This window comes from Nestor notabilis, unplaced genomic scaffold, assembly GCF_000696875.1.
Source record: "Nestor notabilis isolate BGI_N333 unplaced genomic scaffold, ASM69687v1 scaffold25957, whole genome shotgun sequence".
In the NCBI taxonomy this organism is placed as follows: domain Eukaryota; kingdom Metazoa; phylum Chordata; class Aves; order Psittaciformes; family Psittacidae; genus Nestor; species Nestor notabilis.
In genome coordinates, this window is record NW_009936472.1 from 1,440 (window position 1) to 19,229 (window position 17,790).

Genomic DNA, 17,790 nt, shown 5'->3' on the forward strand with positions numbered 1-17,790 from the left:
CAGAGAAGTGCTTTATGCTGGTAGCAGTCAGTGGTAATGTTTACTGTTGACTGTGTATTAATACATGACAAGCTTAACATTTTGTTGCACATAAATGGTGTGGTTTTGAGGACATTTTAAGACCTAAACTAACATTTAAAATGTTAAAAGTAGAGCAGCCACATAACATTTAGTTACCTGCAGAGATGTGTTCAGACTTCTTATGCTAGTGGTTTTTTTTTTTCCTAAAATATTCCTATTTAGTAGTGGTTTCTAGCAGTGGAAGCTTGGTCGAAACAAATCGTAGGCACAGCAACTGGTTAGATCAGGTAAGGTCTGGACTGTCTGGTGTTTTAGAAATCAGCTGTTTCCGGCATCGTGTTTATGTGTGTTCTCTGACCCTTGCTCCTGTAAGTAGGAACCTTCAGAAAAGTAGTACTGGTTTAGATGAGGAGTCTAAGTGCGTATGCGCATGTATGTGTTGAGGTAGTCCTTTTCTATAAGGCAAAAACTGAGGCAACTGCGTAAGTTTCACTTACAATACATACAGATCTCTGTTAGTTACCTCTTGACTTTGTGTTTGTCCAATAAATTAATTGCAGGCACTGCAAGCCAACATCTTCTTGATGAGTGCAAGCACTAGGAAGATACTGTACAGTGGGAATTTTGCTGATGAATGTATCTTGTGCTTTTTATCCCTTTCTGTCTGTTCATCTGTGTATCTCTTTTCTGGGTCTGACCTTACCTGTTCTCAGTGTTATCTGTTATTTTGTTACAGAGGTCATCTGAACCTCTAACTTTAAATGCATGTTAAAATTGTAGATGAATATATGTTCTTATAAAGTTCATAATGGCAGCCACTACTTAGGCAGCAGGTGGAGTTCTGAAGTAAGAAATTTGTACCTGGCCATTAAGGTGCAGATCAGAATAATGTGTTCTGACTGATAAAACCTGCTTATAGGCCACTTGTCAAAACAAAACAACAATCAAACAATCTAATTGTAGATGTTCTTGAAAAAGAAAATTTCTATTTTTAAATGTTGATTGGAAGGGAGGTACTTGTATTAGAAGTGCACAACACTTAGATCCTATATAGTTTGAGGAATCTGTTATTAAAGGCGTATTCGTTATTACAACATTTGACCAGCAAAAGCAGTGTGAGGTAGTGTATAGAAAATTCAAGTCTAATTACTAAACCATTAAATCTTTGTTTCAAAGAAGTGTAGAGGAGGAGTAAAGAGCACTTGCAATTCAAAATGAAGAATTGAAGGATTATCTCATCATGGTACACTATGCTTCAGTTATGGTCTGTCCAGAGGACTCCCTATAATGCTAATGAATGCAGTTGCTGTGTTCATGTCACTGTTTGAGTCCTTGCTTGTAATTTCATGTTACAAGCAGGCATTTGGTGGCTTGCAAGTTCAGTTCATAATACACTTGACAGTGGTCATCATATGGAGTAGCTTCAGCTTTTTCCTGGCTGAGATAGACAGTTATCTGAAATAGGTAAATGGTGCATTCCCTCTCTGATACATGCTAAGCTGGTTGTATTTGCAGGTAAGGTTTTGCTTTTCAGGATACCTGGAGAAATAGCAATGCTTGCACTTTCATTTCTTTCAGTTGATATTATTTGAACTGGCTTAATTAACTGATAGGAAATGTTACTCTCCTTATCTTGATGAACTGGTAGAAATTTAGTTTGACCACGTTTGGTTTGATTTCAGTGAATGAACATTATATCCTATATATTTTCTCTGAATTGGCAAGTTTCTGCAAATTGCAAACTGCTTTATCTGTCAGTAATTACTTTTGAAATGCTTGTTCCATTTTTGGTAAGAGTGACAATGACAGTAGCTGATACCATTTTGAGAACACTATAGTGTATTTATGTTAAATTATCATATCAAAATACTTGTACTCTTCTAAGATATGTTTGCTCTTCATCCTGAATTTTTTTTTTGAGAGCACACCTGGTACGACATTCATCATAGCATTTGATTATTTTCATCATTTTTTTAAAGATGAGATGATTAAACTAGAGTGAAAACAAATCAGAGGGGACTAAGAAAATTGTCAGTGCCAGTAGATTGGTTGTCACCTTTTGGGCACACATTTGAAGTTGTTGTAAAGTTCATGAAGTAAGAACTTCTTCAGATGGTTCGTGTGCTAATGCTAGCTCCTCATGTGGTATGGCACATGACTGAGCAATGTATGTAAGTTAAAGTTACAGGTCAGCTGATGTTGCAACTTTGTTAATTTGCCTGACAGTTAAGAAAACTTTGTACGTGGCACTGTGTCAGCTTATAGCACCAGTGGATAATTTAGTTTTGTCATGTGTGTAACATCATCTATTTTCAGTTTCGTATACCAAGGAAGAAAACAAACACCAAATCAGAGGATGCCCCAGTTCAGTCCCCTTTGGCAAGGTTCCCAGACTCCCACCATTGGGACTACCCTTTAAAAGAGGTAAAGAGAAGTTCTTTGAAGTATAAAGTCCATAGGAGAATGTTACATGGGATTTTGGTTCTGTTTTGCAGGCTGGATTTTTTCAATACTGAGTGCTGCCTTGTGATCAATATCTGACCCAAATTGTCTTGGAAAGAGACAAGTGTGTAGATCTGAAATCTGCCTGCAAGCATATAGTTACAGAACTGGAAGTCTTAGTGTTGTATTGCCAGAATAAATAATTAAAAAGCAGAGCTGGTATTCATCTGACCTGAAATTATCTTGAAAATCATGAATTTAGAAGCAAATATATATCTTTGCCTCTAACTAACAATATATATATATATTTAGGTAGTTAGCTGTCTTCTGATTCCTGAACTTTTAGGTTATATTTAGCTCACTTATCAAGCCTCTTGTTATGGTATGAAAATATTTTTTACATTGAGTTTTCAGTTAATCATTGTTTGTATCTAAGAGCTTAAACATTAAGAGAATACATGAAGTACTGTATGACATTTGATGGAATTTTAGGTAACAAATAGCTGATTTCAGTATTAAGATCAAAAGACTGTAAAAGTTTTTATATGGCATCTATCATTTATTTATCATATATGTCTTTATCATCTCAGTCACTTATGGAAGCAAATACTTGATTCTATAAATCTGTTCCAGATACAGTAAACATTTTTAAAATGCTAAGTTTTGGAAACATATTTTGTTACTCTTGACTCCTTCAGCTCAGGATTGAGAGTTTGTTGCTGGTTTTAGTGATTTCAGAATCGTGGAATAGACGAACAGGCTTCCCTACAGAAGAGTTTTAAAAACCTAGTGAGGGAAGTTAGGAATCTTTTTCATTTACAGTAGTGGTGACAATGTGACCCAGGTCTCTTGGTAGGCCTGGTCCTCTGAGCATGTTGCAATACAAACTCACTGTGTGGTTCTGTACCGTTAATATTTTAAGTGAGCAGAGCATCTGATTACAGTCAGGCTTTAAAGCTGGAAGTAAGGTCTCCTGCAGTTGCAAGGAGCAGTCTCTTAAGCAGAGCCAGATAGCACTTGCATGGAATTCTTCCTATCTTGCTCTCTGCCTCTGTAAAAGCAGCAATTAGACTTGGTGAAATGAAAAAGAAAAAAAAAATCTTTTGCCTTGTTTTGTGTATATTGTCTAATTTTCCGTTTCTTATTTTTCCTACCTGTGTCTATATATTTCAGATTTTCCCATGTAGCAGAGGGCTTTGTATGCTTTAAACACTGGCTAGTCTTACACTTTAAAAGAAAAGATTGCTCATGAAGTATCATAATTAAAATAAATATTGCTAGTTTATCCATAAAGTCTGTTCTAGTTGTATTTAGTGTTGCTAGAGTTTGTTCCATGTTGTTGGAGAGTTTTTGTGCAGATTTTAGTGATTTGGACATAGAGGTCTCTAACATTCTCAAAGATGAGTGATACGAGGTGTACTAGATAATGTTTGAAGGTGAGACGAGGCGAGAACACCTTCAAAGAATTTCTTGCTCCTAGCTGTTGTAGTAATAAGGGTATTTTACATTAGAGTCAGCTCCTGTGTGACAGGGAGAAGATTGACTTAGGATGCACCTTTCAGACCTCACTGTAAAATATGTATGGGCATGAATTTTTCAGGGCTCAAGCCCCATGCTTAAACAGAAATAAGGATAAGTTTGCTTTCAGCCTGACTGGCTTAATTTTCAAACATCTGTTTGGTTTATTATCATTCGTGTTAAAAAAAAAAAAGTGAGGAATGATTATGAAGAGGTAATGGCAGAGGCAGATAAGTTTCTGGAATTGCAGATATAATTATATGGTTTAGTGGGGCTTGACTGAATTTGAAAATGTAAGTGCATTCTGATAATGTAAGAGGATTTGGGAAAAATAAAGTCTTGCTGTTGCGGTTTTTGCCATTGAGGTACCAAATATTCAAATTGCTTTTCTTTGACCAAATTTTGTATCTTTGGAATGTAACTATTTTGGTTAACCTCTACTTTCTTTAACTCCATGCATTTATGTTGCATATTTGTCATTATGTAAAATAGGCCTAATACTTAAGTCCCTGTTTAGGATAGTTCTTGTTTAAATAGGGATGTAATTGAATTATTCTATATTGTCAAATTTCTTTAGGAGAAGAAAGTTCCATTCAAGATGAGGTGGTTATGTGGATGCTTTAAATCAATCAAACCAATTATTTCCAAAATGGTTGTATATACTTTTTGTGGCTCTGCTTTGTTTCATCAGTTGCATTGTTTCAATGTCTGGCATTGTTCCCTCTTTCTAGTGTAATACCCATTATAACATATTGGAACCTGCCAGTTTTATTTGTTTTATTTCAGTGCAAATTAAGTGCCAACAACAGAAAGTCTTACACAAAAGGAAAAAGGAAAAAGGACTGCAACAGACACAGCTTTAATGATGAAGAATTAATTGGGTAAGAAGTCATCTTAAAGTTAGTTCTTCTATGTCTATGCAGTTTCATAATCTTTCTTGAGGATGGTTATCTGCTCTCTAGGTAATTATTTGTGTCACACAGAGATGGTTGTCTCAACCTTTAGAGAATCACGTTTCAGTGATTTAATGGCAACTGTAACTTTTTCTTTGTTTTAACATAACACAAGACTGCTACGTTGGAATGTTAGTGCAACACTTACTAGAGGAATTACTGCTTGTTGACCTGCTTGGAATCCTGAAAGGTGTTTGTTACTCTCTAAGTGCAAATTATCATTCTAGCCCTAGGAATTTTGGATATTTAAGAAGTTTCCCAGATTATCTTTTGCTTGTCATTTTTTGCTCAGTAATCCAGAGTTGTTAACCTGGCTTTATCAACTCTTAAAAGCAAACAGAAAAACAACAACCCAAGCAATATGGGGAAGGCCATAAAAAGCTAGAGGTCTTTCACCTTGTTACAGTCAAGACACCTAAGTGAGTAAATAAGACTGCTGATGTGCCACTTCTTTATGCTTTGTTGCCAAGAGCAAGAATCTTGGTTTATATGAGATGGTGACAAATTACTTAAAATCACCTTCTGTGAAGCTGTCAACTCAATAATTGTTTGAGAAAATTTTGAAACCAAGTGTCAACTACATTGACAAATGGATATGAAAATGTAGAACTAGATTCATTAACAGCTAGGAAATATGACTTCATGAATAAATTAATTATATTTATCTTAATGAAGCAATTGTTATTCCACAAATCATTCAACTCTAAACAAAGAAGAGTATGCATTCTCTGCCCCATTTTCTGACTGGAAGGTAACTTGACCATACGTGACTTCTTGTCAGGAGAGGCTGTGAAAACAAACTGCACAGGTAATGAAAATACTTAATGGCAGTAAATGATTTTGACACTGATAAATTCAGTGTTCTTGTGACCTATGAATACTCATTGTTTAGCCTGATGTTTATATTCAGAATGCTTCCAGCTGTTGCAAGGAAGAGCTGAAGTTATAAAAGATTCTGAGTTTATTTTTCATACCTCCTTAGAGGCATAGCTGTTAGTTTGTGTGCTTACCTCAAAAGGTTTCTCTCAGTAACTTTGACTGAGAGAGTGGTTCAACCTAGCCAAATTTAAAAGCTATGTTAATTGAAGTTTCCTGAGTTTTAATTATGCTGTGAAATAATTGTTATTTGATACCAATCTCTAAAGGCCTTTCAGTAAGCTTTGAACTGACCTTTCAACATTGAGAAACTATTCTCTTTTTTTTTTTATTTATTTTTTAAAGTTACCTTTGTATCTGTTGCATATGTTAAGAGATGAGACTTTCAAGTAGCATTTGTAGATGTTCAATTTTTACCAAAATTCTTACCAGCACATTAGTGAGAGATGATTTAAAAAGACTGTAAACATTCAGATATTGAACCTGTGCATCTTTCATTTCCTAAAAAAAAGAGGTGTGTGCTTAGAGACTAGCTGAAGGTACTCTGTAAAATGAACTTAATCTACCACATGCAAAAAACCTAGTTCTAAGTTTTCCACTTGTGTACCCAGTGTTTCTCAGTAAGTCAAAATCAATGCACTGACCTTGTTGCATAATAAGTGGAAAGAGCACACAGGTTCTAAAGAGGTGGTGGTTGCTGAGCAAAAGTCAGAACTCACAACGCTCCTTAGAAGAGGACAGAGTGAAGTGGCATGATGAAAGTATTTCTAATGCAAAAGTTTGTGTTCCTTTTTTCATTTGCACTGAAAAGCAGTAAATAAGTCTTAATGACAACTGCTATTAGCTTCTGTTGTTTTAAAAACAATATTCTTTATTGATAGGAGATAATATCAAATGTTTAGGGAGGCATGTTTCATGTGAAATAGAGGTCAAACATTTTTCGCAAAGGGTTACAAACAGTTAATAGCTTTTAGTCCTTTGCTTTATAAGGTAGGATAATACTTGGGGTTTTTTCCCTGTGAGAAGTGATAGACTTGGCAGGAGCAGCTAATAGCATTTTTCATAATTTTTTTTCATCTGTTCCATCCTTGCGTGGGTAAGTATGTTTTCATTACCTTTGCTTAGGTATTTTTTTTCTGTTTTGTGGAGGTAGATAATAAGTGGTATGATAGGTGCTTGCTTTAGAAACCTTTGGGTTTTTTTTTTTTACCAAGATGCCTCCAGTCTTAATTTTGTGCAGTTTACTTGCTGGGTCTACTGGTGGGTCTTGCTTTTAATGTGTACTTTGCTTGCCTTTTTATCTGCTTGACACTAATTTTTATCTTTTGAAGTGTCTTCTGCATTGCTTGCTCACTTTAGTCTATGGACAATTTAACAGGTAATTCAGGGATCTGTGTCCCAACCATTGTTTACATATGTATAGGTTGATTTAAGTGTAGTTGTTTTTTCTGAATCTATTTTATGGTCAGTCTTAATGACACAAGTTTTCAAGAAATGCTGCCAGATGCCATTACCCCTTTAGAAAGGGAAACAATTGAAAGCTCTGATGCCAGTGTAAAGCTCTGAAGATCAGGTCATACCAGTTGTCCTGTCAAGGTCTTCAGTCAAAAACTGGTGCCACATAAAAAGTGATGCCTTAGCCTGGCAGTGACATAGCTAATTGTATATGGTTTTCCTTCTTGTTTGTTAAAGGTTTCTCTCCTTGCACAGATTTCCAGTGCAAAGCTAGTTGCACACATGTGTTTTCTTTGAATTCTGAGATAATTTTTACAATGATACTTGCTTAAAATGTATAAATCCATTTAAAGCAAGGGAGTGGGAAACATTACAAATTCTGTACGTAATAAAAATCAGTAAACCAAATTATGGTCAGCCCTGGAGCCTGTCAAGGTCTATCCTGATGTGAATTTGGGCAGAGAATGTCAGACCTCAGTTTCCAAGGTGGCCAACAAACTATAACTGATGAAATCCAGTTTCACTGGAAATTTTGCTTCTGACTCCTTTACCTCCTGCTTTGGGCTTTCTCTGTCATGATGGTATTGTTAAAGTCCCTACGGGTTGGAGTCTTTTTATCTTTGCAAGTCCTGATCGTGCAAATTAAAATAAAGATTCTGTAACCATGTATGTTCCCACTGGGACTAATTACCTTCCAAGTTCACTCTAAATTTAGTAAAATTTCATTATGATACCTTGTGTTTGACAAATAGAAAGAAAAAATATCTGGCATTTTTATGAGGAATAAGGAAAATGGAAATGATTTAGATTTGGAAAATAAACTGTTAGGCTCAGCATGATTCTAGGTAGGATAATGGAAATACTCCATAAAGTTTTGTTGTCTCGTGGTGCTCTACAGTAGTAATTTTAAAACATTTCTGGTTTTGCTTGGTTTCCGTTTAAGGAGAAACTTTGATTCACATCTTCATGTTAGTAGGGCCCTCTTCTGTGACCGTTTTGTATTTGGAGGAAAAATGCTATTTAAATACTTCAAAGTTTGATCTGTAATTGAGTCCTGCTTGAGAAAGAGGAGAAATATGTGGCTTAGTTTTTTATTCCTTCATCTCTTCTGATACCCCAAAAGATGAGATGTCTTTCCACTATAGTTCTTTAGTAACAACCTCTGAAGTACTTTGGGCCTTCCTTATCTTTAAGGAGAACATTAAATCAGAAGTGTAAATGTCTAGTTTCCTAAGATGAATTTGCATGACTTGGTGACTTTCACCTTGAAATAGCCTTTAACTGCTTTACTAGTTGTAAATTTTCTTAATGGCCTAATAGGTTCTTGTGTAGCTGAATTCTGAATTTTTATCACATTTGTTAAATATATCATCTTAATTTCCTTAGGTATTGCTTATATATGCCTTGTTTCTAATATACCTTACAGTTGGACAAACAAGTTATGTATATTCTGGTCACTGTAAGCACTTCTGATGTATTAAACTATGGTTAATGTATCAATTCTGAACATTTGAGAAGCCCAGAAAAGAGCTAGAACTTCTGACCCAGTGGAGACTTCTGTAGAAAGTAAGTCTCTTGCTTCCTATGCTAAATTGAGAACACTTTGCAGGCTTGGTGTATGCTCACTAGGCTGCTATGGTTGGGTTCCACCATTTAAGATATTAGTGTTACTAAACTGTCCCTCATGACCTGTATTTACTTTCTAAGCTTCTCAGTAGTTAAAGCATATCTTTAAATGAAACTCCAATCTCTGGATTCTTGAAGTGTAGGACAAACCTTTTTTAGGGGTACAATATTCAAAGTACATGCTCAGGCTCTGAGGTTCTAACAGGTTCTTAAAAACAACAGTTCCTTGTATTAGTAATCATAGAGTGTACGCAGGTCTAGGTAAAAGAAAATGCATACCTACCTTTTCCTGACTCTGCCAAAATGTTCTGGAGCACTTCTGTAGTTTAGATCAGTCTTCTAATGAGACTGTCTTTGTACGTGTGACTTCTCATTGCCTTCATAGAGTCACTTCAGAAACCCTGGATTGTTTTGTTTGGGTGGTTTTTGGGTTTTTTTTCAACAGCTAATTAGGGCCAATTGGTTATACAATGCTTTCTCCTCTGTCCAGATTCTTGGCATCTGTGTCTTTATTCAGGTTGTGTTTTTTGTTGTGGGGTTTTTTTTGGGTGGGTTTTTGGTGTGGGTTTTTTTGGTTTTTATAATCCCTCAGCATTTTGAGGCAAAGTTTTAGTTCTTTACCACTTAGTTTTTCTTTGGAAAACTTCTAAAAGAACTTAAAGAGAGTGGAGGAGGCTGCCTTCACGTAAGCTCAAGTTACTTAGCTTTGAATGGAACCATTTAATTTTATTGTCCTTTGTCTAGATAGTGGTCTCCAAGGTGTGGTGTTTGCAAGACAATCCACTGGGGTGCAGGAAGGAAATGTATTTTGCACAATTAATAGTTTACTTCATCTTTATTGCATCCTTTAAAAAAATTCTATTTGTGTTTCATAATGTACATTACTAGTACATCTATATAAAAACTGAACATATTGAAGCTACACGCTCAAAATACTTTTAATGATAGAGGTGCATGATCAAAAAAAAAACAATTTGAAGACTACTGGTCTGGGAAATGCATAGCAGAGCTCAAAGAGAAGGCAGCTAATTGCATGCATGTTAAGGCATTCGGTGATACACAGATCAGTAAGACTGATCAGCATTCATAGTTTACATGCGTGTTGTCCAAGCTATGCATAGGAACCTTGTTGTCATTTCAAGTTCAGTGAGGGGTTATGTGTCTTGTTAACGTAGTAAGTGAACAGGGAAAAGAAAACTCAACATGCAGCAACTACTGAAAGAACAAAATAAATGATTGTGAAATGTCTTCTGCCAGTTCAGTGTGTTTCACTAGTAATGCAGTTTAAGATTTTTTTATTTTTTTTCTTTTAGGTTCAAGTATATCCTGCTGTTCTCCAGCAGGTTTTATGCCATACCTATATTTGCTTACACTAGGTACCACATAACCATGCTGTTGAGCTGAATGCAGTATGTCAGTGGGACAACTGTAATTTGACAAGTTGCTTGCACTGCTTTCAATCCACTGAAGAGTAGCAACAATTTTCTTAATAAATATCACTGTAGCATACATATAAAAGCTACGTGAGTAGTAAAAGGTTTTCTGTAGCTATAAAGGAAGGATTCTTGCACTACAGCGTGAACAATTTAGTTTGTTATGCAGAGCATGCAATCGAAAAAGCAATTCTTGCCTCCATAATTTTTTTAAATCAACAAATGAGACTGAACTTCAGTGGCTGCTTAGGACCAGCTCTGGGAAAACAATTCCACGTCTCATCTGTTTGGAAAAAAACATCAATCCTGACAAATTATCTGTGATATATAATGCTTATCAGTTTATAAGGAAATATTCCAAATTACTGGTCATGCTGCACAATTAATTCTTTATGCAAAGACTTGAGTACCAACCTAGCAGTATCAGCAAAGTATAGATACTTGTTTAAAGAACTTCAATAGTGAGTTTTTATTAACTTTGTAATTCATAATTGTATGCTGTTTCTTCATCAAATTGAATAAAAATTAGTTGGAGCTTCAAAACTGAGAGATTGTACTAGCTTCTTGATTCTTCCCCAACAAGATCATTAGCTAATTTGTGATATGGGAACCAATATTATTCATTATTACAAAATAAGATGCTATAATTTGAGTCCTTGTTTCCATATCCTGCAAATGCTCAAGTGTACACATTCAGGACAGTTTGTAAGACCATAGCGACACCATTTCCAACGTTTTGCAAAAAAAAGATGCACCAAGATTTCCATGCTTCTGCACTGAAAGTTTACCTCTTCAGAATCACATATGGATGTGTTAGTCATTGGTGCCAGAAGAAAGAACCTTGGAAGGCTGTCCTGGTCAAGAGATGTGTTTGTGTTTCCTCTTCTCCAAAGAGAACTGTTTTGTAAATTGTCAGGGAAGTGAACATAATTCTGGTGAAGATACAAGGTCTGATGCAGAGACAGTTAACTCGTAGAAAAGTTTTGTTGAATCCATGTGACTTAAAAAGTTCTCAGCACCCTATTATTAATTTATTATTAAATGGCAGGCAACCCAAAGTTATCTTGACGAATGTCCTGAGGACGAAAATAGGAAGAAAATACACACAGATGCAACTTAAAACTGGTTCTATTTTTTCTGATGCTGGCAAGCTGCAGTCAGATCACCCACCCTCATCATCTGCTGCTAGCTTAAAGATATGGCAAATTTTAAACCCTACTCTCCAAAGCCTTTTTCTGTCTAAAAGGTATGTTGTCTTCACCTTGTGTCACTAAAAATAATTTTTCTTACAGTTGTTTTTTCATGAGAAAATATTCTTTGTATCACAGATGTCTTTTTCATGAACCATATTTTCATTCTCATGTCATCTGACTTGGTTCAATCCCCTTGGACCGGTTTCTTTTGATACTCACTGAGAGAGATGGTGCCAGACACGCTGTAGTGTGTTTTCTTATAAAAGGGCTTCTAGGTGGTCCTGTACTGACAAGACCAATTAATTCTGTTTCAGCCATTGAACTCTCAAATTATTTTTTAAATTTTTAGCTTGTGAAAAGAATACACTTGCATTTAACTGTCTTCTTTTTTCAGAGAAGGTATCAAAGTGTATTTTCACTGTTACTGTTTCAGACTTTTCATGAAAATAGAAAAATTGGCATAAAAGGTCAGAAAAAAAGTATATCAAGTTCCATATCTCTCCTTTTCCCCTCCACACAGTGGCCAATTGCAGATACCCAGGGAAAAGCATGGCTATTGTGAATGAGGTTTTTTCTCTGAGCTTCTGATGGTAACAGTTCAAGGCCTTCCTCTATTGGAGGTTACATCCAGACTACAGTAGTGTTCTATATTAGACCTTTCCTCTCAACCTTATATATCCTCAGTGGTTATCACCTATCACCTGTGTGCCTCTGCAGCATCTTGTCTGTAGGATTGTCTCTTGATTTAAAGCAAATTTACGTCTTGGTGCAAGAGGAGATCCAAATGCTCCCCAGATGCCACACAGTCTGCTGGAGTGTGCTTTGTGTATGAATACACGCAACAGAAGAATTACACATTCAATACCCAAAAGACAGTTCTGTTTACAACAGATTCAAAAAAGGCCGTAACATTACATCCTAATGCAAAGTAAATTGCAGTGAAAGTGGTAGAATTTAAACCACAGTATGAGAAACTAAGTGGGTAAATCAAGAGATATACAACAAACTGGTTGCTGTGGCATTGTATAAAGTAAGTTGTGCTGCTATTACATATGTGTGCTCAAGTGGGCAGTTGCATCTTCATATTTCTGATTAACTTGTTGATGGTTGTCTCCTCTAACACTTGCTTGTTTTTCTGATCATTGCTATTGCTATACTGTAGAATGCAACCTGAAAGTTGAAGAAGGGAACAAAATCTAGTGCTACCTTTTTGTGTAGTGCTTGAGAAAATTCAGTGTATTTTACTGGAGACTTCTTGTTCAGAGGAAAATCAAGATTGTTTGCTCCATAGTTGTAAGAAATGTGTATAGATATTGCATGAAAGCTATTTAGAGATAAACATTTGTCAGTTTTTAAACAATACTTAGATGATGTGTTAGAGATTGTGCAGTGTGAATTGTACCTGGCTAAGGTGAAATTATATGGCTAGCTTTTCTTACCCTGGTCTCTTGTTGCCTTTTTTTTTTTTTTTTTTTGTGTTTATCTGCTTACCTTGGATTTAAGTTCCTTGGTGGGATTTTGTTCTGTCTCTAAGGGACTGCAAGTAATGATGTTTGATTACCAAGTTTCTTTCTCTAGATTACAGTGGAGTATTTATGATTTACTGTTATATATGTGGCAGGCAACCCAAAGTTATCTTGACGAATGTCCTGAGGACGAAAATTGGAAGAAAATACATTGACAGCCATGTAATAATTGATGCAAATTTATCTGCTGCTGATAAATTACAATCGGGTCAACTACCCTCATCATCTGTTGCCAGCCTACAGACATGTCAAATATTAAATTCTCCTCATGAAAGTTCTTTTCTGTCTGAAAGGTATGTTACTACTGATTTTGCCAGTCTTCCTGAAATGACATAACTTCCCAATGGAAAAGAATTTCCCTGAAACAATTCTTGTTAAATGCTTGTCTTGAAGCATGAGATCAATTTCCTGAATGCAAGCTAACAGCTAACATGCTGCTCCAATGAGCCATTTTAACACTGCATTTGTTCTGATTTGCTGTACTTGATGTTAATAGTCTAATTCTCTTGTAAATAATTCCTGTTTACAATAGATCAGTGTTTTGATCTGTGGAGCTGGCCAAGTAATTCAAATGCATTTAAGCTGGTTTTGTGTCCAGAACCAAAATCTTCCTTTCCTGTTGCTGTTAATGTGTTCTAGCATGATTTCAAATAACTTCTTTTGCAAAATTTCCACATATTCCTTTCTGTGATAGTTTATTTTCACATTGATCCACCAAAGGTCTCAATCCCAGAGAGCCATTGTTTAAGGGCTGTGTGTCCTTTCATTGCTTAACATCTACTTTTCCTCTTTTCTTCCTATGTTTAGGTTGATTGAGCATCACAGTAAGGCTTGACGTATAAAACTAGCAGAAATCAGATATTAGAATTATATAATGCTTATTTTGGTCTAAGATGGCAGTTGAATTCAGAGTAAGCTGTTTCCTCTTGTCTTTTATAGCTGCCTCTTGCTCAACAGCAAAGTATCCACAGGAACAAATAGGAAGAAATTTGAGGGAAGAAAATAGGAAGAGGAAGGAAAGGAAGAATTATTTGTGAGGGCAGGAGTAATCAACAGATGTTGGGTTAAAGAAATCTTAAAAATTCTTGAGAAAAGCAAGTCATATTCCTCATTCTGGTACATGAATGTCTTAGAGGACCTAAATTAGTGACAATTCCTTTCCTTCCCCTCCCCCCCCGCCCCGTTGGAATCCCCATTGCTGCTTAAATTAATCTGACAAAGATGCAATTTAAATGAGGGATTTAGAACAGTTCATTAGACTGTCTCATTTTAGAAATTTTACATTTGTTGCTAATAAATGTTTCTCCATAACTTTAGGCTGACTGAAGTGGGAGGAATTTGTTTGAATTGTGGGTTTTGGTGGTTTTGTTTGCTTGGTTGGTTTTGTTTGTTTGTTTGTTTCTATTTGGTTTTGGTTGTTTTTCTTTACTGCAAAATCTTTAAGATATATAATTTTAATAACCAACTTTTCCACTTGGTGTTGTTCTGGATTATGGGAGGTAGTGGGTTGTTTGAGAGGAAAACATGAACTCATGTATGTAGCTCTCTAAATCTGAGGAAACGTTGCATGTTTTTTGAAACTCATATCTAAAGGTTGTTGTTGAGTTTTATGTTAAGCACAAGAATGGTTTGAACTAGTCAATTAGTTAATTTTTTTAGCAGTTGATATACTGTCAACTTGCTTTAGATTGAGTAGTTTATTGTTTGAAGGATTAATGTGTTGTTCCTCTGCTTTTCTAGTGTATTAAGTAAACATTTTGGTATTAGTAGGATTTTCCACCCATCCCCACTGACCAGCACATTACTGCAAGTTACAATAGATACCATATAAGAAATGGAGAATTTAGGAATAGTTTCAACAAAGACATGACTTGATCCTGGTCACCTGTCTGTAACTAAGGTCTTGGCACTGATTCTTTTGGTATCTCTTCTTTCAGAGGAGAATAAAAGCTTCCTCTTATAAGCATTATGCAGATGTATGCACATGGCCATACAGAGTTTCTTCTGTATCGTCACAGTAGCTACAGTGCACACTCTGTTTTATTGAAAATTGTGCCACTTTAGCACTATGGAATTTAAGATTAAAGAATTGAAAAATTGTGTGTGATTAGAACAGGGTGATAATAATTTAGTCTTTCTCTGTCCACTAGAACTTGCAGTAAGTTCCCCATTTCCTTTTCTGCTTTTGGTATTACAGAATTGAATTTTGCATTGCTAGCTCATTTCAACTGAGTGTGAAATGCATTTAAGTCACCACTGACTTATCAGTATAACTAATAAATTTGAGGTAGGCTTTAAGTAAAGAAACTTAGTGGTTTAAGGTGTTGTTTCTCATGGCTGTTAAGAACACTTCAGTAAATAATGACCTAGATTCTTAGGTTATACGTATGTCTGTTAAGTGCATTTTAAACTGAGTTATCAGCAAAGATAAGAAGTGGAAATAAAATGTGCAGAATTTGTGTATAGAGTTAATATATTCAAGGAAGTCTATTAGCTGAAACATTCTTACTGAAATGTTTCCTACTGCTGAAATGCCTGAATTGTGATGTTGGTGTAAAACAAATGCTAAAAAACACGTAATGGTTTTGTATGGCCTTTTAAGGTAGTAAAATCTAGATAGCTGTTATATGTACAAATATGCAAGTAGAGAGATGTGGGTTCAAAAATCCAGTTTTCTGTAGTGAGGTTATTTCAGAACTAGAGCTGCCTGATCTATGGAAGACTGTGACTTGCTCGATATACAGAATGAATGATAACACTTACCAAACACTTGTTCCATATTTGGGCCAATTAATGATTCTTCAGTTAATGATTCTTTGGTAATTTCTTCATGATTCTTACATACTGCTCACTACTGTGGTGTCAGAACACTGTATTTGATTGGAATTAGATTTTATTTGTCTTTACAGTATTGCCAAAGAGCACTGATACTCTCATCTACAGGTATGGCTCTGAAGAACAGGCATCTGTTCAGGAAGTGTCCAACAGTTTTGGCTGTCTAGGTTGAGATGTCAAGAATGTTCTTTCCCATAGTCAGTGATGTTCTTCATGAGTCCAAGCTCAGCTGTCAGTGATTTCAGTCATCATGATGATTGCTTATCTCTTTGCAAATTAGAGACTGCAAGATTCTGAGTTAGGCACATTATAAAACAAAACAATGAACGCAACCTCTCTTTAAGTGAGGTGACAAAAGGAAGAATGCAGAGCAGCATTAAATTGCTTTATCTGTGAAATCTTTATTTTCTTTTTCATTTCCCAAGTCTCACAGAAAATGAAGCAGAGTTCACAAGGGTTAGTTTCTTTTATCTTGAAACCTTGATAAATTTTCAGAAATCTTGCATACTGAATGTAATTAAGTTAATGTGAGAAAATACCACATAAACATACAACTGTTAACCTAACGCATACTCTAGAAACTAAAAATCCCATTATGTAGACTTTTGTCAGCTCTAACTAGCCTCCAGAGAAATTAAGAGTATGTTTACAAGATCAGGCCTCAAATGTGAGGATGTCATACTGTACGGTTGATCAGTATCTCCTGAATATCACAGAATGGTTTGGGTTGGAAGGGACCTTAAAGATCATCTAGTTCCAAAACCCCTTCCACAGGCAGGGACACCTTCCACTGGACCAGGTTGTTCAAAGCCTTGTCCAGTTAGTATTCTTTACAGGTATATTCTCTTATTCATTTGAAAAAAAAAAAAAAAAAAGGCAGCTAATAAATAACACACACCCCCCCCCCCCCCCCCAACTGATTACTTTCTTGCATATCATTCTTTTTAGAATAAAACTACAAGTTCAACTAGATACCTGTAGGTTGCCTTGTTTCTGTTACTAAAATAATTTTCTGTTTCTTCCTCATTCATGTCCTGTCCCTGTCTTCCCTGCCCCCCCCCTTCTTTAAAGTTACTGTTTCAGGCCCTTACGATCAGGAATTTCTATTTAAAATCATTTCTCATTGCAGGAACTTACTCAATGGATTCTATTAGCCATTCTAAATCTAAGTTAAAAATACACTACATTGCCTCATTCCCATTGTATTAATGACTCAACTGACTTTGTTCTCTCTTTTTTCCTTGTTATGTGTTCTTGTTGCATCATGCTTTACAGAATAATATTTCAGTGTCTGATGTTAGGCATGTCAGATTTTCATGCTTTGCATCTTTCAGAAACATCCATTTCATTAATAATGTTAGAGTGTCTATATTTCTGCAATGGGTACTGAATTGGTTTGTCCTTCATTTGCCAAGCTCCACATAGTTACAAGAAAGACAGAAGTTTGTGGTCTAACTAACTCTTGTTTCTGTTGGGATTTTTATTCAGTATTCTTTCAAAATTAAAGATAAGTCATAGCCAATATTCTTTGCAGGTCTGAACGTTGCCTGAGGAAGACAGATGATGATCTCTGTGATGATCTCTGTAAATTGACCAAGGCTTCTAAGGAATCAGAAAAAAATAGCACCCTCACTTATAGAAGACGGGAACTGAAGAAAAAAGGTTTGTAGTGAGCAATAATCTGACATTTAAATATTAATTTTGAAGAGTGTTAGAAAATTTTCTTTTTTTTTTTTCTGGTCTAGTATTATGAGGAGAGCACAGAAATAAAATCATAGAATCATAGAATAGTTAGGGTTGAAAGGGACCTTAAGATCATCTAGTTCCAACCCCCCTGCCATGAGCAGGGACACCTTGCACTAAACTATGTCACCCAAGGCTCTGTCCAGCCTGGCCTTAAACGCCTCCAGGG

The 17,790-nt window shown here is 35.7% G+C and overlaps 1 protein-coding gene across 1 annotated transcript; it reads left to right on the forward strand.

Moving 5' to 3' along the window:
- Nucleotides 1-4,767: 4,767 nt before the first annotated feature.
- LOC104408695 (sentrin-specific protease 7-like) lies at nucleotides 4,768-17,540 on the forward strand (the record flags this gene model as incomplete). Its single annotated transcript, XM_010018364.1, has 3 exons — nucleotides 4,768-4,862; nucleotides 13,139-13,336; nucleotides 17,413-17,540. Coding segments are annotated over 3 exons (421 nt in total), but the record flags the coding sequence as incomplete, so codon positions are not given.
- Nucleotides 17,541-17,790: the final 250 nt, after the last annotated feature.